Source organism: Macrosteles quadrilineatus, unplaced genomic scaffold, assembly GCF_028750875.1.
Source record: "Macrosteles quadrilineatus isolate MER2022 unplaced genomic scaffold, UCM_ALF_1.0 Scaffold_9__3_contigs__length_116548681, whole genome shotgun sequence".
Classification (NCBI taxonomy): domain Eukaryota; kingdom Metazoa; phylum Arthropoda; class Insecta; order Hemiptera; family Cicadellidae; genus Macrosteles; species Macrosteles quadrilineatus.
Window position 1 is genome coordinate 16,949,664 of NW_026542602.1, and position 24,943 is coordinate 16,974,606.

The 24,943-nt window shown below is 36.0% G+C and overlaps 1 protein-coding gene across 7 annotated transcripts in view; it reads left to right on the forward strand.

Annotated features, from left to right (window-relative positions):
- The window catches only part of LOC129002097 (histone deacetylase 4-like), a 130,162-nt gene extending 118,494 nt beyond the window's left edge, over window positions 1-11,668 (forward strand). For 6 of the 7 annotated variants that reach the window (XM_054429640.1, XM_054429646.1, XM_054429643.1 and 3 more), the window contains 9 exons: window positions 338-567; window positions 1,298-1,480; window positions 1,781-1,944; window positions 2,277-2,396; window positions 4,381-4,503; window positions 5,262-5,402; window positions 6,850-7,020; window positions 7,421-7,566; window positions 8,900-11,668. In XM_054429640.1, the coding sequence (XP_054285615.1) occupies window positions 338-567; window positions 1,298-1,480; window positions 1,781-1,944; window positions 2,277-2,396; window positions 4,381-4,503; window positions 5,262-5,402; window positions 6,850-7,020; window positions 7,421-7,566; window positions 8,900-8,960 (1,339 nt within the window). In that variant the 3' untranslated portion in view covers window positions 8,961-11,668. The remainder of the gene's footprint in view (window positions 1-337; window positions 568-1,297; window positions 1,481-1,780; window positions 1,945-2,276; window positions 2,397-4,380; window positions 4,504-5,261; window positions 5,403-6,849; window positions 7,021-7,420; window positions 7,567-8,899) is intronic. The other variant, XM_054429641.1, reaches the window with a different exon arrangement.
- The last annotated feature ends 13,275 nt before the right edge of the window (window positions 11,669-24,943 follow it).

Sequence of the window (24,943 nt, forward strand, 5' to 3'; positions counted from 1 at the left end):
TAATCAATAATAGCAGCAAATACAAAAAATGATTTCTCAAGTATATTCGTGTACCTGTTTGTTTGTGAGTAAGGGGTTGAGTTGTAAATTAGATTGGATTTTTATGAGACAGACACACCGGGGTGTGTATTTTAAGGCAAACGATGAGTGGTGAATGGATGTGATGACCGCTTTGGTACTAACTGGAGATCAAGTGGTTCTTTAGTCAGGACCATTCGTAAAAAACTCAATGATCAAAAGGCTGTTAGGTCTAATTTCTTAAGTTCTGATTATTTTCAGGATAGGACCGGCAACCTTCTAATCACAGTAGTAGCTTACTCTGGTGTGATTGTTACAGTAGTCCCTCGGTGGTGACGACAGGTCTGGCCTACGACGGACTGATGTTGAAGCACGCTTGTGTTTGTGGAGACAACAGTCTACACCTGGAGCACGGCGGACGTCTGCAGAGTGTGTGGGCCAGGCTGGGAGAGACTGGTCTGGTCGCTAGGTGTGACAGAGTACGCAGTCGCAAGGCTACATTGGAGGAGCTACAGCTGTGCCACAGTGAGGCACACACACTCCTATTTGGTAAGTATACATTAGCCACTTGTGGACTTTTTGCTTCAGAGCCTGTCGAACTCGCTTGATGAACAGCAGCATCCTGTCAATGAGCTCTTCCTAAAGGCGATATTTCCCAACTTAACATACAAGGGTCAGGTACAGACGTTATCTACTGGATTCTGGAGGAACTTTATCCAGTGGTGAGCTATAAGATAGGCCACTACTCTAAGAGCAGCCAGTTTCGCACTCGAAAGCGACTTGTAAACGTGCTCCTGGACTGTTTTAGGTAGTCCATAGTGCAGTGCTGAATTGGGACGGTTTGCAGTTATGACAGTGACTAAGCGTTTTAACAATGCCTTAAAAAGGGACATATTGTGGACACTAGACTACTAAAACCTGGGGCACTTCGCAGTTGACTATTATTATTATTGTAATTCTAGAAAAATACCCTTGTCAAAAAAGAAAAAGACTAGCTCGACATTAAAAATTCTGTAGCTTTATTCAGCAGCCAAATTGGGCAGCAAGGAAACTCACTTTAAAACTGATGTCTGTATTTTTTTAATTCCAAGAGCATTTCTCTTTACTGCATTCAGATATGTTCCGTTGTAAAGTAAATTGTCTGTAGTCTCTTAGGCTGAAAACATTTCTTGCACGCTATGTCCCATTTAATTGTGGATCTGTATATTTACCTGTAGGGTTATGTGGGTATGCAAATAAAAATGCAACTATTGTGTTTGTAACCAGCATGTTGATGCAGGTACAAACCCTCTGAACAGACAGAAGCTTGACATGAGCAAGTTGTCCATGTTGCCCATCAAGAGCTTTGTGCGTCTGCCATGTGGAGGGGTGGGGGTTGACTCCGACACTACGTGGAATGAGCTTCACACTGGACCTGCCGCTCGCATGGCTGCTGGCTGTGTCATCGAGCTGGCGTTTAAAAGTGAGTCTTTTTATATTACATGAAGATCTTGTTGCACGTTTTTCAGGAATAGCCCAAATTTTGGTTTTATGTGTTATGGATGTATTTAAAATTAACATATAAAAATGTTAATCCTAAAATATGATAACATTTTAGTAAGATGAAAGAATATGGCATCTCTGAAACAGACATTGCCCACATTCCAATAATAATCCTCCATATCCAAATAAAACGACAATTCAACCATAGGGTCTGAAATAACTGCGGAAAATAGTGTATATGAAAAGTTTAGTTGACAATGATGAATTGAATGTTCTGCAGCTGCCACTGGTGAGATGAAGAACGGAATGGCTGTGGTGAGACCACCGGGACATCATGCGGAGGCATCACAGCCAATGGGCTTCTGCTTCTTCAACTCCATCGCTATTGCGACTAGACTTGTCCAACAGCGCCTGGACGTGAGAAGGATACTCATCGTAGACTGGGTATGATCATGACGTTACGGTACTTAGATTTAAAAAAAGGGTTATTCATAGTAATGAAGCAGGACAAGATCTTTTAATGTTTAGTGGTGGGATAGATGCTTAGAACATGTTAGTCAATAGTCTTCTATGAGCTGATTAGTTTTGACTTCCTGCAGGCGTATTTTTTTTTAATCTCTTCTCAAAAAATCTTGTCTCGTAGAACGAGATTTAAAATTTCCCGAAACTTCGAGACTTGTCAATCCCTAGTACACATACATCCCTAGTAGTATGACATTGATTATTTACAAAACATATGTTGTAAAAGTAGTTGACAATTTGACATTTTGCAACAGGACGTTCACCATGGTAATGGGACCCAGCAGGTGTTCTACGATGACCCTAGAGTCCTCTACCTGTCTCTACACAGGCACGACGACGGCAACTTCTTCCCTGGAACTGGGGGACCTACAGAGGTAACATATTATCATAGACTTGCTAAGACAAATCACTCTTTTCTTTGCCAGTTACTTACACGTTTTGTAAATACATTTGACAAATCTGTTGACTAAGTCTATTCCTTTGTATGTACAAATAAAGGCAATAAAACTTGATTATTGTATATTATTTTTAGGGATGGACGGGATTGAATTTTTAGTTTGGGACGGGACGGGATTTTTATTTCCTTCCCGATTTTCGGGACGGGACGGGACGGGATTTTTTTCTGTGCATAAAAAGAAAGTACTGTATTGCAGTTACCAAAAAAAGACATACGAAATCAATTTGTACCATTTGTGGCACTGATCTATAAAAACCAAAAAATGGGTAACAATTTACAGGTACCTATAGTAACTTGTGACTCGCGGGTCACGGGGTGATCGTCTGTATGAATCACGGTCACGGCGAGATCGTCGTCATGACTCGCGATCACGGCGCGATCGTCATCATGACTCGCGGTCACGGCGCGATCGTCGGTATGACTCCGCAAGCACGAGGTTATCGTCGGCATGACTCGCGGTCACGGCGCGATCGTCGGCATGACTCGCGGTCACGGCGCGATCGTCGGCATGACTCGCGGTCACGGCGCGATCGTCGGTATGACTCCGCGGTCACGGGGTTATTGTCGGTATGACTCGCGGTCACGGCGCGATCGTCGATATGACTCGCGATCACGGCTCGATCGTCGGTATGACTCGCGTTCACAGCGCAATCGCCGTCATGACTCGCGGTCACGACGCGATCGTCGGTATGACTTGCGGTCACGGCGCGATCGTCGGTATGACTCGCGATCACGGCTCGATCGTCAGCATGACTCCGCGGTCACGGCGCTATCGTCGTCATGACTCGCGGTCACGGCGCGATCGTCGTCATGACTCGCGGCACAGAAAACGTACTACTATAACCCAGAATGCCAACCGCATGGTAAAAAGCATTAAGTGTTTTAAGAGAGCTTTGCCTGTCAATCGGTAGGTAGCGCCACCAGCGTTGCTATGCTATTGCATGGCAACGCTGGTGGCGCTGCCTACGGATTGACAGGCAAAGCTCTCTCAAACCGCTTAATGCTTTTTACCATGCGGTTGGCATTCTGGGTTATAGTAGTACGTTTTCTGTGCTCGCGGTCACGGCGCGATCGTCGTCAAGACTCGCGGTCACGGCGCGATCGTCGGTAGGACTCCGCGGTCACGGCGCGATCGTCGGTATGACTTCGTCTCCTGCGTTCGCGGACCTATCGCTCGCAATAACGGCGTTATCGGCACTCGCGAAGCGGAAAAATCGCCGACGATCGGACCAAATCCCGTCCCGAAAAATTCCCGAGTCAAATGTAATCCCGTCCCGATAATCGGGAATATTTTTTTCCCGAAAAATTCCCGAAATTTCGGGACCCGTCCATCCCTAATTATTTTGTTAATCTACTTTTCTGTATAGCCAACATTTAAGTCAATTACTACTCCTATCACAAAAGTAGCAAATACAAAGTACAAAGTAGCAAAAGTTAAGTCAGCCAATGTTTACTTAGATCGTTAACACTATTCCAGCTCTTTAAAATAAAAAAAATATACTTTATAAATTTTTGTAGGGATTGAATTTGTATTGAATATAAAATTAAAAGCAATATAGTTAGAGAAAAAAATAATATTTTAATTTAACACATTTCTACATCAACCACACTTTTAAATTGTACAGTTATCAATTTTGTAGTCCGTAGAACATTTTTCTTACTCTTTTTCATTTTATATATTGCAGTCTACACACCTATTGTTACTACCTAAATTCAATGTGTACTGCATTTTCTATGAAAGAGAATAACGACTGTTACACTTTCTTGGAAAATTTATGGAACAGAGCTAGTAATAGTATCATAGACAATTTTTTTTTTCAGATTTGATCACGCAGGAATCAAACATAAAATAATAGTTATTTGACGAGACACTTACATTAGGTTATTGTTTCCTTGTACAGTGTGGCACAGGAGCAGGTGTTGGCTTCAATGTGAACATAGCCTGGTCTGGAGGTCTAAACCCTCCCCTAGGAGACGCCGAGTACCTGGCTGCCTTCCGCACTGTGGTCATGCCTATAGCCAAGGTACTGTACACTGCTGTTCATTTGGTGTCAGTTTAGAAAACGTTGTACCCCTGCTACCATTGCTGGCACATTGTCAGTATAGTAATGAATTGGTTGTGAACAATGTTTAAGAAAGTAGTTAACACTTGAATTTGGTTTTAGAATTGTTTACTTTTTTGTCCTATTTAGTCAGAAAAAGTATTACATGTACTATTCAAATTTTAAGGAAGAAACTCAAAACACAGAAGCCTATGGATTTTGTGATAGGATAGCAGGCTTACCTTAAAGTAGAAAGTCTCCTCTGGCACAATAAACACAAAAAACCTTATAATACACAGAAAATTGAATATTTTACTGATACCGACATAATTTCCAACAAAAAAGGGAGATCATATCCTCTATACTACATTTTCTAATCAGCTTATTTATGTAACCGTAGTCAGGTTTTAAACACAAAAGTAAAATTTTTGGTTGTGGCTATGTGTGTCTCTACCACAAAATGTAATGAACCTAATGAAATGTTATGACCGAGGGTTATCGTATTTCAGAAACTTACAAGTAGGATTTTTTTTTGTACAACCTTAGCTTACAAGTGCTAGAAGAATGGTTAAATTAGCTTGACTTTGAACCAAACTATATATGAAGTATGAAGTGAACTATACCAAACTGTATATGAACTGATCTATATCCTATGTATGAACTATATGTAAACTGTATATGAAGCTGAATGATATTGTTAGATGTTGTAGAAGTTTTTCACAGTACGTGATGTTTGACAGGAGTTCAACCCTGAGCTGGTGATGGTGTCAGCTGGGTTTGATGCAGCAACTGGCCACCCTTCACCACTAGGAGGCTACAAGCTGTCTCCAGCATGCTTTGGCTACATGACCCGTCAACTCATGCAGCTCGCTCACGGCAAGGTATGTGATGCTATCCAGCTAGTTGGAAACAACCAGTATAGTATTTAGCTAGTTAACACGTTCGCTACTGAGCGTCGCATATATGCGACGCCGCGGTCATTGCCACAGACCGAGGTATACATTTGAATCTTACACATAGACCGGCTGTCACTTGGATAAAAGTACACACAGACCACGGGCAAAAACCTGTAAAACAGGTATCATTTACATTGTAATACGCTACAATCGTGTTTGTAAATAACTTATTCTTATTTTTTGTATTTTTTATAACCTTTTGTAATGTCCCCCGGTCTACAGCGAAGACAATAGTGAAAATTATCACAGTTTTCTTGAAATAGACCAAACGTCGCATATATGCGACGGTTCATTTTTGTTTGTGTTTTTAGGTGAAAGTAAGTAAAAAAAAAAACAGATTATTCAAGAACAGTTTATAGGCTAACTGAACAAATATGAAAGCTACATAGGATAATGCAGCATACATACTGCATACATACATTCAGTGATGCTGAAAAGTAAAGACCAGTTTTTCCAACTATCATATGACGTCACCAATCATCATATCCACAGACCAAGCGACGCAGTTGTGCATCAGACATCTCTGTAGACCACTGCAGGGAATTCAGTGCCTTCAAATAGACCGTTACAAAGATATAAGCATTTTAATAACATTAGAACCCGGACCCAAATATGCGGCAGCAGTCTATTTTAATGTGACTAGCCGCCGCATATATGCGACGACAGTCTATGGGTGGAAACCAGCCGTCGCACATATGCGTCGCTGGTCCATGTGAATGAAAAATTTCGTACTATTGCAGTAGCGAACGTGTTAAAAAAGGAACAAGGGAATATAATGACACACATAATAATTAATTAATGATGTGTCGATACCAAAATTTATCGATTCTCGATACTGATGCAATTCTTTTATAGTTTTACCAAATGTTCTGAATGGATTGGTTGTACTACACGAACCCCTGTCTTTATGTCCTTCCATAAAGTATTTAGTGAAAATTTGATTTTTTTTTAAGCAAAGAAATAATTAATGTGGTGCAATGAAAAATTATAACTAGCCAATTTAAGTTTAATCCCTTCCAAACACATTAAATAACTACCATAACAAAGGTAAATGAAGATCTAACATCAAAAATCAAAAAGAATATTATTTTAACTAGTGATGTGCCAGGCTGATTTTTTCTGTGAAGCCAAACTAGAGGTAGTACTAATTGTATACAAAGAATGAAGACAGTTTGATTTGATTTGCTTACGATTTTGCCATGACCGCAAAAAAACGGAAGAAGTTCGCGATTTTGACAGGATTGCAGAAGTTTACAATTTCAACAACTACAACCGCTAAAAATTTTAAATTTTACTTTTCAAAGCAATTGGGTTTGGGGCCAACCTGATTGTGGCTTGCGAATCCCTAATTATTGTGAGTGTTGTCACGCAGGTGGTGTTGTCGCTGGAAGGTGGGTATGACCTGGCAGCTATCTGTGACTCGGCGGAGGAGTGTGTGAAGGCATTGCTGGGCGATGACCCGAGACCTCTCACGTCTGAGGAGCTACACCGCTCACCTTGTCAGAACGCAGTTGACACTTTGCAGAAGACCATCGCTGTCCAGGTACAACTACTAGCCTAGTGTCACAGTATCCTCAATAAATGGATCCAAGACTTCTTGTACAACAATCATATTTACCCATTTAGCTAAATACTTAAATAAGAATTGCAATTTGAAAAAAAAAATGGACTTACTTCTTAAAAAGGTAATTCTACAAAACACTTTGTTTGGCTGTAGCCTACAGCTCGTCCTCCTAAACACCACACTATCACATCTTCCAACTCGCCCGTGGATCAAATACTCTCATTCCTCGCCTTCTGTCAGCAGAACAAGTTGCTGATTGCAACTCACAGTCTAATCATAAAATTGTCTCTGTACAATTTGACCCCCACCTCTCCCCTACTGGTAACAAACCCACTGATCCAGTCTTGTTTAGTCTGACACTCGGTTTGTTTGCCCACAGTTGAGTCACTGGGCTGTGTTGAAGCAGACGGCTCATCTTGTGTCTTGCTCAGCCATGGAGGCGAGTTACTCAGAGAGAGAAGAATCTGACACTGTCTCAGCCATGGCGTCACTCTCTATGCAACAACAGGCCTCCTCACAAATTCAGTGAGTCAAATCAGAATGTTCAAATTTGATATTTTATTGTGATTTTTATTGTCAAATATTTTAAAATTAAAATTCAGTAGTTCTGATAGTATTTGCAGACCACAACTTAAAATGGGTTATGAGATGGTTTTACATTAGAACCCTGAATCTAAATAAATCCGGCAACAACAGGACGAAGCCCCTGGCCAGATAACAATTTGGCTGAATAAACCAACCAATTATAATAATGAAAATGTATACCTAATAATAATGTGTAATCAATAAATGTAGTCATAAATAATGTTAAAAACTTTTGTGGGATTATTTTTTAGACAAATTGACGTTTTTAAAACCAATACAGAATTAATTGATTGTAATATGTGGTTAAGTAATTAACATAATTCAGATAGCATAAATAAGGATTCTAAAGATATAGATATTAAATAGGGATGGGGGTAAAAATTACTCACAATGAATTGGCTTTGGAGATGATTAGGCCTTAAAGAGTCCTTGTAACCTAGACGTTCTTACTCTTAAAAGAATAAAAAAACTACAAAGGAAATTTCTAATCTCACAGTCAAAATCACACTGGTGTTTGAAAAAATATTTTGAGAAGGTAAATAACTCTTCAACGGCTGTTTGAAATTAACGAAATTAACATTGTTGACGGGCAAATCTAAGATGGCCATTACCTTCCGTGGACTCCCTTAGAAAACAATTCAAAACTACAAAGAACATTTCTTCTCATAGTATACTAGATATTTAACACTTTGGTGTTTGAAAAAAAATATGGACGATAAATAACTCTTCAGCAGCTGTTAGAAATTATCCAAGATGGCCGCTAGCCTCTAAGGACTCTTAACATAGTCTATAATTCTTGCTGAATTTTCTCGTCCATTGTTTTTTTTATGTTTAAAGGTAAAGCTGGGTTTTCCAAAGCTTAGATACAGACTGTGGACACTCTCCTTTTGTTTTAGGTAATTTAATGGTACTGTTTTCCGCGGACTGGATGAGCGGAAAATCACTTCTCTGCACTCAGCTTCTGTGCTTAGGAAAACCCAGATTAAGGCCTACTTTTTTAACCTCACTCAACTGAGTACTGTACACAGTTAAATGTAAATAAACAGATAACCTGTGAAAGTGCTCAAGTCTCGGGTACAAATGCGTGCAGTTGGTTAGCTGTTGGACGTACGTTTTGATATTGGCATCCTAGAAGTGCCTGAAGGACTTTCAAACCCGAGCCCGGATGTGAGGGGTTCTTCTGGATTCCTTTTGGAGCTACTCAGCTTGAACTACGATTTCAGCGTGTCAGTTGCTCCTCTCATATCATCACTTATGTGTTTACCTTTTGCAGGAGTCCAGAGAGGTCAAGAGAAGAGTCAGTTGAGCCCATGGAGGAAGATGAAGTCAAGTGAAGGATCAGTGCATCTTCTTGTGTCGGTTGCTCCTCTTGTGTCGTCGATGGATGGCAAAGTCCGTCGTCGCTTGGTCGCGTCCGGACGCCATCCTCACGTCATTCCTCGTAGCATGCTTCTGTCTGTTACCGTTCATTGTATGTTAACCCGCCCGGTGATGTTATGTTACGAGCCTTCTCTACCTCAGTTTTCTTTTTGAAGGCCTTTACACTTTTTTGTCTTCCATTAGTCTTGTTTTCATCGTTAAGTTCTATCTTAATGATGTGTCTCGGATTGTAATTCGGATTCTTTTGTACCGTTTTCCATTGTTGTGTCTATGATGTAACAATTTTTACTTTGGTTTATGGGTGAGATTGTACTCGGTGTATATGAGAAAGGCGGGGTCGTTAAAAACGGGAATATTCTCAAAGCTTTATTCCAGAATGTGAAATTTGTCATTAGGAATGTAAAGTCTTGGTGAATTGATTTTTTTTTACTGTTTAATGTTGATCGTTTATTATTCGTAATGATGAAGTGTTATATTGCTAAAAACTTTATTGTGAATTCGTCTATTTCCAATTTAATACATTTCCATGTTTTGAATTTCGCTTGGTAGTCTAGTGTAGAAGATGACAGACGCGATTTATTTGGAAAATGGAAAAGACATAGGTTAAGATATCTGTTATGAATAAGGCATTAAGTTTGCATTTGAAACCATGACATATTTTGTTCAACTTGAGACAGGGATCATTCACAATAACTAAGCACATGTTTACTCACCAAAAGTACCTAATGTTCTTGTAGTTACATTTTCATAAAGCCACTGGTTTGAACCAACACTGTGTATACAAATAACAAGCTTTAAGAATAGATATTAAAGAAGCCAAGGATTTCCTACAATTTTGCATGTTCAAGGTATAGCAACTATTTTGCTTAAATTAGTTCTCCTGGTAATTATTTTCAAGTTAGTGTGACAATAAATGATTCTGTTACAAATTTTTATCTAACAAGTACCGGTTACACAATTGTTTTTTTTTTTTTTTACTTAATGCCTAATCTCTTAAGTTAGTCGTAACAATGTGATTTACTCTTTTGTGTATGAAATTATTTTAACATTCCAAAAACCTTTTTATAAAAATTTCCAGATCAAGGCTAATTAATGAAAGTAAAATATGTTTTGTATATAAAAGATTGCGTTGTTAGATGATTTATTTTTTGTAAGTAAGGCTTCAGCTTTGAGAACAATCATGTGATATACATATATTTATTGTTGTGCTATTGATATAAGAGTCTATCTATGGACATTATACCTTGCTAGAAGTTTATTAATTGTTATTTGTTCGATGTATATAACTGTGAATAAGAATATCATATATTTTGAACGTAGATCAATGATTGTCTAGCTGCTCATAATTATACATTTAAGGTGGAAATATTTATTGATGTATTTTGCCGCCTGTCCGCAGTCGTAGTGATGTGGATTGGCGGGTGTCATTAGTCTAGCTGGGCTCAATGTTGTTAATGTCGGCAGGTCCGATCAATGTCGTGCAATAGTTTTAGTCGTTAGCCTTTATTTCCCACACATTAACCCATTTTGTACTTTTTTACATAAATTATAAATTAAATAAGATGCTTAGTGAAATCTAAATTAAATTTTAATTTTATATGTCAATATTAGAAGTTAATGAGAAAGTATTCCATTTTTAAATGGAACATTTTAAAAGTCCAAATTGCTAGACGTATATGTAGACTTTAATTAGTTTGTTTTTTATTTGTTGAAAGCTTAGTGAAATGAAGTGATATAATATATGCGTATTCATCATTCAAACAAAAGCAAAGAGAGGAATATTTCTTACCTGAAAACTACAAATTAATAGGTGAATATAAAATTTGCGTTTTAAGGTTTTAGTTGTACACATTTTAATCATTAGTCACTTGAAGCATGTTACAAGGATAATTTCTCCATATTGCAAAGAATATTTAAATTTGATCTATTAAACACAAACCTCTCAACTTCTCTCGATAGTTTAGATTCAATTTAATTTTTTTAATTATTGATATTTTTGCATACTTTGTTTGTTGTTGCTAGGTAAGATTGAAAAAAAAAGTATGCGTTAGGTGGAATGCTATGTGTTTGTTTCTAGCTAAACCCAACTAGTATTTGATCCAGGACAAGATATTAAGCCCAATGTTCAAGGACCGTTTTAATTTCCAACTTTAAAAACATGGCCCTAAATAATTTAGGATTGAAAAATATTTACCCATTTAGCCAGATTTGGATCTTACATTTAACATTTTTACTATTTGGCTGTAAGTGTTATGTCATGTTTTTCTGCATATGATATCTTTCATTTCACTAAACTTTTTTTGGTAGTAACATCACCTTCACTATGAGCTGCATCTTATAATTCTCTAGTCATAATCGGTATCATACACATATACACGCTTCCCAAGCCAATGAACTGTGTAATTTTGTTTATCGATACACTTTTAATCTAAAATACTGTATTGTTATGTTTTCTTATTTTTATTTGAGGATACGAATCTGTAAAGTTTACATAACGGATCTTATGTAGTATGTACATAAAGTTGAGACATATGAGTTGTTTTGCTTTGAAATGTTTGTGTCTTTCTTAGTTCGTAAGTATTCTATTTCTACAAATATTGTGTCAGTTAAGTGTAAGAATGTATCTGCTACATGCATAGAATAAATTCCAGTTGAGGAACACACAAAAGTGAACATTGATTTATTTAATCACCCATAGATGAAAATCCTTAACATTGATATTGGTGTACTTTTTTGCAATCAATTTTGAAATAACTTCCCGATGTGCTAGAGACTTTAAACTTGAAACATAGCTCACAAATGGATGATAATGCAATATTATATCATTTAGTTTTCATATTTCCCTTGGGCTTGTTTTATTAGCTCGCTTTCTTGTCCAGTACAAATTTTTATATCATACTTAACTTTAAACTAACTTCCCGAAGACCAAAGAGCTAGAAACTTGATTTGAAACATAGTTCACAAATGGATGACAATGCTACTATATAATTTTATTTTCATATTTCCCTTGGGATAAGCCCCATGGGCTTCAAAATTTTCCATGTTTGCATTTTGGAAGAATATAAATATATCATGTTATTATAGATAAATATCTACTTACGTATCACGTATGCCAGTAGGTATCAAGTGTAGTTGATTATGCTGTACATGTTTCGAGCCTAATATTACGGCTCATCTTCAGCAGCATAAGTAGATTATTATCTATAACTAGCTGTAACCCGCGGGCTTTGCCCCGTTTAACTTCTTAATTTTCAAGATTATCTCGTTCGCATGGCTCAATCACGTCCTGGTTGAAGTTTGTTCGCTACGCTCACTCACCTTTAGGTTGGAGCTCGTTCGCTACGCTCACTCACCTTTAGGTTGGAGCTCGTTCGCTACGCTCACTCACCTTTAGGTTGAAGTTCGTTCGCTACGCTCACTCACCTTTTGGTTGCAAATTAGCTGTTGTCATAAATGTAAAAGAAATAATAGTGCTGCACCCTGTTGGTAATCCTTGTAACTTTAATGCTATTGAACATCATAGAACAGAACCAACTTGTTTAATTGAAACAGCTGTTAAGATTCAATAATTCCATTTCTCATAAGGTTAACATGGGAAACTCCAGAGCCACTGGGGCGGAGCCCGAAAGGATTTTTGAAATAAGAATATGCCTATATGTTAATCGGGAATGTGAGCTATCATCATGCCAAATTTCAGCCCAATCCGACCAGTATTTTTCGAGTTTACTTTTCCCATACACACATACAGCAACCACCTCTTTTTTATAATAGTATAGATTAACATACTAGGTGGCGTTTGCAGAGGCATCCACAAAATTGAGCGGAGTCATCAAGGGTTCATATTATATTGTTTTTGTCATACTAAAGTAAAAACAGTAGTTTTGAATGCATGCGTTGCGGGTCTAAAGTAGCATTTTTAATATTTAGGGAGTAAAAATGGTTTTTTAGCCTCTATGGAGTAAAAATCAGCTGTTGTCAACTCAGTTGTAAATTTCGATTGTAAACAATTGCATGTATCGAAAATTCAATATGTATCGATTCCTGCTTCGTAATCATTTTAACATACAGTCTACAGTCTCTTCCCGTAGCATTTTAGCATCGCAGGTACATTAATCCATTCCCAAACTCAACACTGCTCACCTTTACTACTTCCTTCACCACACCCTACGTCGTGGACCTGTTTCCCTCTCTTCCCATAGCATTTTAGGATTGCAGATACATTAATGTATTTGCCAAAGACAGTTCCCACACTCGGCACTGCTAGCCTTACTACTTTCTTCACCATTTACTACGTCCTAGACTTGTTTCCTTCCTTTCTCGTAGCATTATAGTATTGGAGATACATTAATCTAACTGCCACAGACGGATCTCACACTATGCTGATGCTCATATTTTACTACTTCCTAAGCCACTTCCTACGTCGTGGACCTGTATTCATCACTTTCCATAGCATTTTAGTATTTTAGATACGTTACTCTAATTGCCACAAACATTCCCACACTCCGTACTGCTAGACTTTACTACTTCTTTCACCATTTCCTATGTCGTGGGCATGCTTCCATTCCTTCTCATAGTATTTCAGCATTGCAGATACAATAAAACTGCTACAAACGGTTTCCAGTTACCATACTCCACACTGCTCACCTTACTACTTCCTTCACCACTTCCTACATCGCGGACCTGTTTCCCTCCCTTTCCGTAGCATTTAAGGATTGCAGATACCTTAATCTAATCGTCATAAACAGTTCCCACACTCCGGACAGCTTGCCTTGACTACTTTTTTCACCACTTCCTACGTCGCGGACCTGTTTTCCTTTCTTCCCAAACATTTTAGGATTGCGGATACCTTAATCTAATTGCCACAAACAGTTCCCACAGTCCGGACTGCTTGCCTTTACTACTTCCTTTGCCACTTTCTACGTCGCGGACCTGTTTTCCTCCCTTCCCATAGAATTTTAGGAATGCAGATACCTTAATCTAATCGTCATAAACAGTGTCCACACTCCAGAATGCTCGCCTTTACTACTTCCTTCACCACTTCCTACGTCGCGGACCTATTTTCCTCCCTTCCCATAGAATTTTAGGAATGCAGATACCTTAATCTAATCGTCATAAACAGTTTCCACACTCCAGACTGCTCGCCTTTACTACTTCCTTCACCAATTCCTACGTCGCGGACCTGTTTTCCTCCCTTCCCATAGAATTTTAGGAATGCAGATACCTTAATCTAATCGTCATAAACAGTTTCCACACTCCAGACTGCTCACCTTTACTACTTCCTTCACCACTTCCTACGTCGCGGACCTGTTTTCCTCCCTTCCCATAGACTTTTAGGAATGCAGATACCTTAATCTAATCGCCATAAACAGTTTACACACTCCAGACTGCTCGCCTTTACTACTTCCTTCACCACTTCCTACGTCGTGGACCTGTTTTCCTCCCTTCCCATAGAATTTTAGGAATGCAGATACCTTAATCTAATCGTCATAAACAGTTTCCACACTCTAGACTGCTCGCCTTTACTTCTTTCTTCACCACTTCATACGTCACGAACCTCAAGCTAGTGTCGTCATTTGATTAAATTTATGATCCATACCGTTTCTGTTCTAATATATGTGGAATAATGCTTTCAGCTATTTCTTTATCTACTGCATTCAAAAGTCAACAGCTGATCATATGTCGTTGTTTATGTGTCAAATATTGCTTCCATAAGGATTACATTGAAACTTTGAGACCCAGGGGGGCGGATTCCTGAGAGACTTTTTTAACGCCATATAGATGTTGGCACTCACCGATATGGTCTTTATCACCATGCAAAATTTGAAAACGATTGATTCAGCCGTCTAGGAGGAGTTTGCGTATTACGAAATGCATAAGAGTCGACGTATAAGAGCTTCGCTCAATTAAAGGTTATAATAATAATATATTAAAGGTATCAAGGCTGATTAATTTGATAGTAAATATATCAAATGAAGTCAGCTGTAAATACTTAAATTTGACAGTTCGAAGAGCAGGTTAAGAGGTACAGGTACTGCTCCCGAGAGATTCTAAATATCAAACAAGCATTTAAAATTAAAAGTAAAGATAAAAACATCTGATAACAGATAATATGGTTTTGGTTAGGTATTAACAAGGTCATTATATAATATATTTAACATATTTACACATTAAAGACTAAATACCCTCGCCGCAGCAAACCTGCAGACTTAAGTGAATTTCCATTTCCCTGATTGGATTTTCAATTAAATCAATTTCAATAACATTAGGTTTCATGAGTACCTAGGTTTGCTGCTACAAGGAGATTAATAAAGTGAGTTTTTATTAATATATTAATAGCTTAGTTTAAAATAAATAAATTTGCCAAGTTTCATTAAAATATAATCATAAACAAGCTAACTACAACAGTTTATGTACTCTCCGTAATAATAACATGGGAATTTTAAATTTACAATGTTTTAAATTTTCTCCGTAACCAATTACCTTATAATACCCCCGCCGCAGCAAACCTGCAGACTTAGCGAATTTCCATTTGCCTGATTGGATTTACTCAAAAATATCTCCTTAAAAATATCACATTTATTCCCCATTGAAATAGCATTTGTTTAACGAGTACTTAGGTTTGCTACAACAGGGAGGGTAAAAACTTATTTTTTATGAAATGTAATAGTTTAGTATGAAATGAATAAATTTTACAAATTTGATCAAAATATGTTCATAAACAAGCAAAATACAACAGTTTACTTATTCTTCATATAAATAACATGGGAATTTTAAATTTAAATATTTTTTAGAATTTTTTTGGTTACCGTTAGGCACATAATGACACTTCAATATACTAAATTATTTGTTTTTTTTTAGCTCCACAATATGGTTTGGAAAGAAATTGCTAAATCTTATGTTTTTTGGGTCCAAAATGGGAAAAACCAAATTTCACCCCATAAAACCCCCCATAAATCCCCGTTCCCATAGTCCAATCATGCTGGTTTGAATAAAAAAATTAATTGGTATCTTCTACCTTTACATAAATACCAACTTTCATAAAAGTTCAGTCAAAATTATCAAAGGATAAAATAATGAAATGTATAATTAAATTTACAAGTTCAACAAGGCCAATATATAATAATTTTTTTTTAATTTTATATTTATTTGCCTTGTTGAACTTGTAAATTTAATTATACCGGTACATTTCATTATTAATTGCCAATGTCTTCAATATAAGTTATAAAGGATAAAATGTTAATGAAAAACATATAAAATAATGGATATCTATTAACGAAGCGATTTCGTAAAAAAATGTTATTCCTTATGTTCTTCTTATTTGGATCCAATGAATCAACTCGTAAACTTTGTCCCTACCTTTTTTGAACACACTGTATAAACACACTGTATGTGTGTGTCCGTTAGCAAAAATTATCCGATCTTAATGAAATTTCGCAAAAATGTGTAAACCAACGTTTCTTCGAACAAGTTCGCGAACCAGCGTGGTCGGACCAGGGCAACGGGGTTTTTGGGGTAATTTAAGGGGTAAAAATTGGGTTTTCTTATGTTCGAACCACATGTTTGACCCTCGAAACATGAAATTCCCTAATTTTTCTCTAAACTATTTTGAAGATCTTAATCAAACAAACATTTAGTGAATTGAAGTGTTTTTATGAGGTTATTGGTTACGGAGAAAATTCAAAATATTGTAAATTTAAAACTCCTATGTTATTATTACGGAGAGTATATATAAAAGAATTTATTTTTAAAAATAAATACCTCCGCCTTAAAAATAAGGTTGCCAATGACACAGAAAAATAGTACACATGAAATATCGAAGGATTATACACAGCTATGAGACTGATTAATTTTGATGTTTACCATATAGATGATTTCTCATTATGGCCAGTGAACCTCTTAATGTTTCATGAATAATAATTTTCAAAAAGGATCTGTCCAAATCATATTGTTTCCAAAAGTTCACAAAAAATTTTGATAATGTTCCTCTAGAACCAATAAACAATCCAATCACCTCAATTTTTGAAATTTTAAAATTTTTCTTGAAATATTCAAAGGTAGAATCATAAATTTTTTTCTTTTCTTCATTTACTTCGTTAGCTTGATTTATGTTTGTTTCAAATCAAATTGTAGGATCGAGAATTATGCCTTTGTTAGTATCTCTTTCGATTAATAAAATATCTACTCTTCTGGTGCTTCCGTTAGAAGAAAGACAGTGTACTTCTTCTTGCACTTCCCATGTATTATACCTTTTTCGGAAGGCATTTGCTATGATACTTCTTATTTTGTGGTGCCTAGTGTTTCTTAGAAGTTCACCAAACGGACAGAAGCCAAGGGCATGTGCAAGGGTTTCAATCTCACCACAGGCATGCCTGCAGCGGTTATTGCCCTGACTTCTGCCGTGGAGAACACGCACTGGCACCACATTTGCAATCATTTTTATACTGTCTTTCCACTCAGATTCTGACAAGCCTTCTTTATTAATAATACTTTTATTTCCCGGAGTATAGTCCTTGAAAAGTTCAACACCTTTACCCTTCTGTTTTAAGCTTTTCCAATTTTCAAACTCTTTTTCTCTTAAGTCATTTCTTAATTTTTGGGTATTTATTGTTTGATAACGATCAATTTCTTCTAGGTTTAATTTTTTTAAACAAATTGTTTCTATCAGTTTAAATTTGTCTTCATTTATTGTATAACAATTTTTAGCCCGTCTGAGTATTTGTATAGAATTAAGTTGTTGAATATATGCTTCCCATTGAGCCTTGATTAATCCAAGTCCTTTATATTTTTTTGGGCTATATAACATAAAATCTGGAGTGATCAGTTGGTAAGCTTAATATTTCTTTAACACTACTTTTAACCAGTTTGTCTAAGTCAGTTAAAAATGCTACTGGTAATTTATGGAGTGGAGCATTTTGAAATGGATATATTAACGTTGGCCATATACATTGATTAATTATATTAAACTTTTGGCTTGACAAAAGTAATGTAGTTGATGTTAGTCTTTCTAATTGGGATTTGAATTGTTTAATTATTCTCTCTTTATTAAAAACGATCCCTTGGGAAAAGTTAACACCTAAATACTTTATGTTTTCACTATCTGAAATACTTTTTATGAATAAGTTTTCATCTAACCAGATATTACTTTCAACTAGAAGCCCTTTTTCAATCACAATAGACTGACATTTGTTGGGGTTTATTTCTAGTCCGATCGAATAAAGTAAATTAATGGTCATTGAAGTAAGGGTTGCAACACTTTGTTTGTCTTTACCAATAATAACTAAATCATCAGCAAATCCCATTATGGTTAGTCTATCTAAATCCGGCAGAAGTTCGTATCCGTAAGCCATTTGAACTTCTTTTTCACTTAGTTCATTTAAAATGAAATCTGTGCACAAATTATACAGCGTAGGGGATAAAGGTGCTCCTTGTAGTAACCCTCGTTTGAAGAGAATCGCTTTTGTTTTACTTCCACCAGTTTCAATAATAGTTTGGTTGTCTAACTGAAGATTTGCTATCAAAGTTTTTAACTTCCTAGGAATGTTTTGTGATTCTAGCGTTTTAACTAGGTGTTCGTGCCCAACACAATCATAAGCTTTGTTAATATCTAGAAAAACCAATGAAACTTCTTTTTCCTCTGTCTTAGCTTTTGTTAAAATTGAGTTCACTATTTCTACATTGATTGTTGTTCCTGGTGTACTAGTAAAACCTCTTTGGTTTGGGTTAAAACGTATATGACCTCTCAGTCTTTTGTCTAGAACTCTTTCAACACTTCTTCGTAAGACAGAGCAAATAGATATAGGTCTCCAGTTTTTAGCATCTTTAACGTCACCTCCTTTGTAAATTAAAACTGTTCTTGCAAGTTTAAAACAATCAGGGACCCAACCTTTTAGCATCATGATTGTACATATCTTTGCCAAAATAACAGACACTTTCTTACACTTTATAACTCTCATTAACACTTTGTCTACACCAGGAGAAGTGTCAACAGCAATTGTCTGTCTTTCCCTCTGTCTGTAACACTCAAGATGGCATTTTACGCAATCTTCTCCGTGAAAACCAGAGTACCTATCAAGATCCAAGTCATTTTAATGTATTCACTGGATTGGCGAGAGTGTCTTTAGTGATTAAACTATAGCCTCACTACTTTGTAAGTAAAATTACGGACGTTCAAAAATGCGGTTTTGTGCGTTTTTTGTCAAATTTTTGTTCAATTTTTATCACATAATCGTCTATGAAATAACAAACAGCTGTTCGGATCAAGATTATTTTTTCTAGCTGTCACTGATATGTTTACAAATGTTGTTTACAAATACCGCAACCATTTTGAATCACGTTTTGAAAGCAAATCCCAACCAAGTGAGATTAAAAACGTTTTTCTTATATAACGGATTTAATTAATCGCAAGTGCAATAATATAAAGTAATAGTGTAACCGTAAATGAAATTAAATAACTAGGCATCATCCAGATCGGAACCAAAAATTCTTTGAGTATAAAATGTTTCTTGAGTTTTGATAACCAGAAAGAAGACCTTGAATCAGTGTTGTATAGGGCTGGGACACTGAAATGATCGTCGCCAATAGCTTACAAAAAAGGTTTCCACTCATTGACGGCGCTTCAATGGCGGTTGTGTAAAGTGTAAAGTAAAAAATCACAACTGCAGTGGGTGATTGTAACAGAGGTTTAACAGATGAAGTGCTAAACTCGCTTTTCCAATGTGTCACTTTCTGTTTCTACTCACCGTGTGATGCAATCGCTGGACCATACAGCCAATAGGCCCATAGCTCATATCTTGGGTACGTAAGCCTACATATTTATTCATAACAACCTTTTCGACGACGATCCTTGATACCGGTACTTTTCCATAGAATACATAGCCTACCTACTTAAGAAATATAATTACAAATGACCAAAACCCCAAAATTGTGTGATTTTCGTCACATTTCTTTCTAATGTTAATAGATATACTAATCATTGTTTAGAGAATGCGTAATCTATTAAATAACAAAAAGTTGTTTGGATAAGGTTGTTTTTTTTCAAACTGACACCGATAAGTTTACGTTATAACTTTTTACGAGAAAATCCAAAACCAAGAGATCAATAACCTCGGGACTAGATATTAATGCATTTAATTGGTCGGATATACTATAGTTCTTAACTTTAAACGTTGGCTTTTGGTAGGTACTGTACTGGTTCTTTTCCTTAGAACCGTTGGTAGCTGTCAGAATCATTTTTACGTAGGTACCAACACATCACTGTAGTTTACAAATTAGTTATCGTTGGTGTTGCACCTTATTTATTAGAGCCGTCCGTATTCAATTTAATTAATGTCTTAACTCTGTATAAGTTTTGCTTTTTCTGTCTGGATTCCAAAATCTAAGCTTACCCGGTACCTATGCTAAGAAAATGATAACCCATTTGAGTAAAACATTTGTTGGGCAAACCATCATGAATTGTTTACGCTTTTACATTGTTTATGTATGATTACGGTAATAAAATAACACTTAACGCATAGCTATGAAAAAGACATGCAGATTAACACCTTTAGTTATAGATAGTCACCTGCAATATGGACACCCTCTTTCAATGTTGTATCAAAAATCATCATAGAGCCGCGCCGACTTAAAATATGTGAGCTTGCCTAATACAAAAGTTTACTTTATTGAAATTATTTCATTCTTTTTAGAGCGTTTGAAGTCGGTTGTGTTTTTTTACAAAAATAAATTATTCAGTGTTTCACGGAATGGACAAGAGCACCTTTGATACTGAAAATGTCAACCGGATAAAGTGTTAAATGGTGAGGTTGAGGTAGTACTTTAAATACGTTTAATTTAACCATTAATTGTGGAAAGTAACTTTCAATTATAGCACATATTATAGCAACATTTTTTAGTTTAATCATTGGACATATGGACCAACACGATCCGGGTGACATTTAATTGCGAAGCATTTATTTTGGCTTGAACTGTCAGATACTGTATTTGCGAAGGTTTATATATAATAGTTTTGCCAGTATATCTGCAAATATGCAAACTAACTGCTGTTCTTAATCTTAATATAAGAAGGTTTCAACTGACTACTATAAGATCCCCGTGCGTAGAACGGGCACACAGCTAGGTTTTAAACTGTCTTTTTATTAAATTTCAATAAAGTAAACTTTTGTATTAGTCAAGCTCACGTATTTCAAGTCGGGGAGGCTCTATGATGACTTTTGATACAAAATGAAACTAATGAAAGAGGATGTCCACATTGCAGGTGACTATCTATAACTAAAGGTGATTATAATCTTATAGTGGCATTAACGAGTATCTTTAAAAAGATACTCTTTTTAAAGATTTTGATCATTTTAAAGATTAAAGATCTTTTTTTAACTATCAGATACTGTATTTGCGAAGGTTTATATTTAATAATTTTGCCAGCATATCTGCAAATATGCAAACTAACTGCTGTTCTTAATCTTAATATAAGAAGTTTTCAACTGACTACTCCCCGTGCGTAGAACGGGCACACAGCTAGTTTGAACTAAGCAGGAACAAAAAACTGTGATTCGCAATGAGAACTGTCAAAGTAGGATTGTTTACAGTTAAATTAATGTTTTTCATATTTTCATGAATAATTTGTGATATTTTGCGAATTGTTGACAATTTGTTTTTCTCTATTGTTTAGGTGAAGTAGTAGAACATTATGGCTATGGTAGATGTGTAATGCTATAGAATACTGTAAATTTAAAAAAGCAAATTTTATCAAACTGTGTCCTCCCTTATTGCAAACGCAAAGCTTGAGTATAACTGCAATAAGCATTTTATACTTATATTCCAACCCCGTACGAAGGACGGGTACTCTGCTAGTATATTAATAAAAACTCACTTTATTAATCTCCTTGTAGCAGCAAACCTAGGTACTCATGAAACCTAATGTTATTGAAATTGATTTAATTGAAGATCAAATCAGGGAAATGGAAACTCACTTAATCTGCAGGTTAGCTGTGGTGGGGGTATTTTGCCTATTCCATGAAATGCAGAGATGGTAATGCAACCTTTTATTGCAAGGAAAGTGAATAGGTTGCTGCAGACCTCTGGAGGGAGTTGAGAACACAAAACACTGAATGGTTTTTTTTAATTTTAGGTTTTAACGGCCGCCATTTTGAAATGACTTGATGAACTTGACCATTTTCAACCCAGGCCAAGATAATGTATTCAAGCACTTGTGTGCCAAATTTCATGAAAATCGGTTTAGGCATTCGGTCGTTAATTATAGCCAATTCATGGGGACCCAGCATCCTCTTACGGGCACCATTTTGATGACGTCATTACGGACGACCAAGGTCCCTAAAAATTGGGGTCTGGGCGGTTTTAGGTTCAGAAACTTGTATACTATAACCACCTAAAATTGCAGCCTCTCCGCCAGAACTGAAATATTCTGCCACTATATGCAGCTATACGACCCCACTATAAATACATTTTCCAAAATTGATCAAAATATGTTTATAAACAAGCAAATTACAACCGTTTACTTATTCTCCATAAGAATAACATAGGAATTTTTAATTTACAATTTTTTAGAATTTTCTCCATAACCATTAGGCGCATGATAACGCTTTAATATATTATTTGTTTTATTAAGCTCTACAAAATAGTTTTTAAATAAATTTAAAAATTGTATGTTTTTGGTGTCAAAAATAGGAAAATCCTATTTTTACCTACAGGGGACACATTTTAGTTCAATAGGTGAAGATAATTGTAAATTATCATTCGCCCCACGTTTTTCGTTTTAAATCTTACAAGTATTTATTCTCTCCACATATTTATAAAATACTAGCAGTCATACCCATGCTTCGCAACGGGAAGAGAATTCTAAAGAGAATAATTATGATAAACTATTATTACACCAAATAATTTTATCACACACTTTTAAAAAAAGTTCTATATTTCGGCATTAGCCTTCTTCAGGAACAACAAACAATAACAAATAAAAGTGTTTACCACTCTGGATCAGACGGTTTTAGCAAATACCCCCGCCGCAGCAAACCTGCCGACCAAGCGAATTTCCATTTGTCTGAATTGATTTTCAGTTAAATATATTTTAATAACATTAGGTTTAACGAGTACCTAGGTTTGCTGCTACAAGGAAACTAATAAAGTGTGTTTATGAGTAAAATATTGATAGCTTAGTACAAAATAAATAAATTTGCCAAGTTTGATCAAAATATATCCATAAACAAGCAAACTACACAACATTTGACAATATTCTCCATAAGAATAACATGGGAATTTGAAAATTTACAATTTTTTTAATTTTCTCCGTTACTAATAATCGAACAAAAATACTTTTATATACTAAATTATTTGTTTTTTTAAGCTCTTTAAAAAGGTCTAAAGAGAAATTGGGAAATTTTGTGTTTTGAGGGTCAAAAGTGAAAAAACCAATTTTTACCCCATAAAACCCCCCGTAAAGCCCCGTTCCCATGGTCCGATCGTGCTGGTTCGCAAACTCATTCAAGTTTATCCCGCTTTACACCTTTAAACCAAATTTCATCAAAATCGGACAAAAATTACTCAAGTTATCGCGTTCACGGACGTATATATATTTGAACTAATGGTGTTTTTGGCCTCTGGGGACATCAAAATGAAAAAGTAAATCGGTCCCGGGTCTAGGTCTTACCGTGCCACCTACGGTAATAGCTACTTCCCTATAGGGAAATTCGCTAAAATCCAAAATACATATAATTTATAAAGAAGTAAAAAAGAAAATTGTTATAGAAAGAATTAAAGAAAATATAAAGACTACTTTGGCAAAACCACAAAAGCTCTTAGAGTTTGTATGAATTGCCTCAGATATGATGTAAACCATCCTGATAAACAAAAACCTGTAGCTATTCATGCGAGAGAGCATTCTCAAAATTTTCAACAATGTTATTCATTAAATGGAATAAGAAAATTTGCAAAAGACGCATCAGACTTAAAATTAAGACAGTTTAAAAAAAATCCATACCTAAAAGCCTATCAATACGAGCAAAAAAACCTTTTTCTGAAAACCGTGATTACCAAAATTATATTGAAAAACTCAGCAATTCACTTAACAGAAGAGGTAATCCTAAAAATTTAATAGACAGTCAAATAAAAAGTTCAAAAAATCCTAACACAGATAATTTCAAAAAAGATCCAAACTCATCACCCAATACTTTCCTGGCCTTTACAAAGTTAATAATGTTTTAATAGTGGCACATAATATTCTTTCAAATTCGCCTCTGACCCATAATTTGCTTTCCAAACCCCCAAGACTGATATACAAAAAAGCTCCTAATTTGAAAGACATTCTTTCAAAACCCAAACTACCTCCCACTTCCCAACCATCAGCAAAACCTTCGTGCTGTAATCAATGCCACAAACCACGATGTGCCACTTGTAAATTAATCATCCCATCAAAAAACTTCACTAGCAACCAAACTAAAAGATCTTATAACATAAATAGTAACCACTTGTGATTTTACCAATGTCATTTACCAAATGTCCTGCAAAAAGTGTCCTAAAGACTACATTGGCAAAACCACAAATGCTCTTAGAGTTTGTATGAATGGCCATAGATATGATGTAAACCATCCTGATAAAAAAACCTGTGGCTATTCATGTGAGAGAGCATTCTCAAAAATTTCAACAATGTTATCCATTAAAAGGAATAAGAAAATTGGCAAAAGACGCATCAGACTTAAGATAGCTTGAGCAAGCTCATAAATTAAAACTTAAATCTAAAACACCATCTGGTCTAAATTTGAGATAGTATATAAAATAGTTATTTGTGTATCTAGTGAGCAAAGTGGCACTTTGCTGCACACGAGAGCAACGTTTACGCACGAGCCGCAGGCAAGTGCAGAATGATCTCGAGTGCAGCAAAGGCCTTTTGCACTCGTGTTGCACATTATATTTTTCCTACAGTCATAAA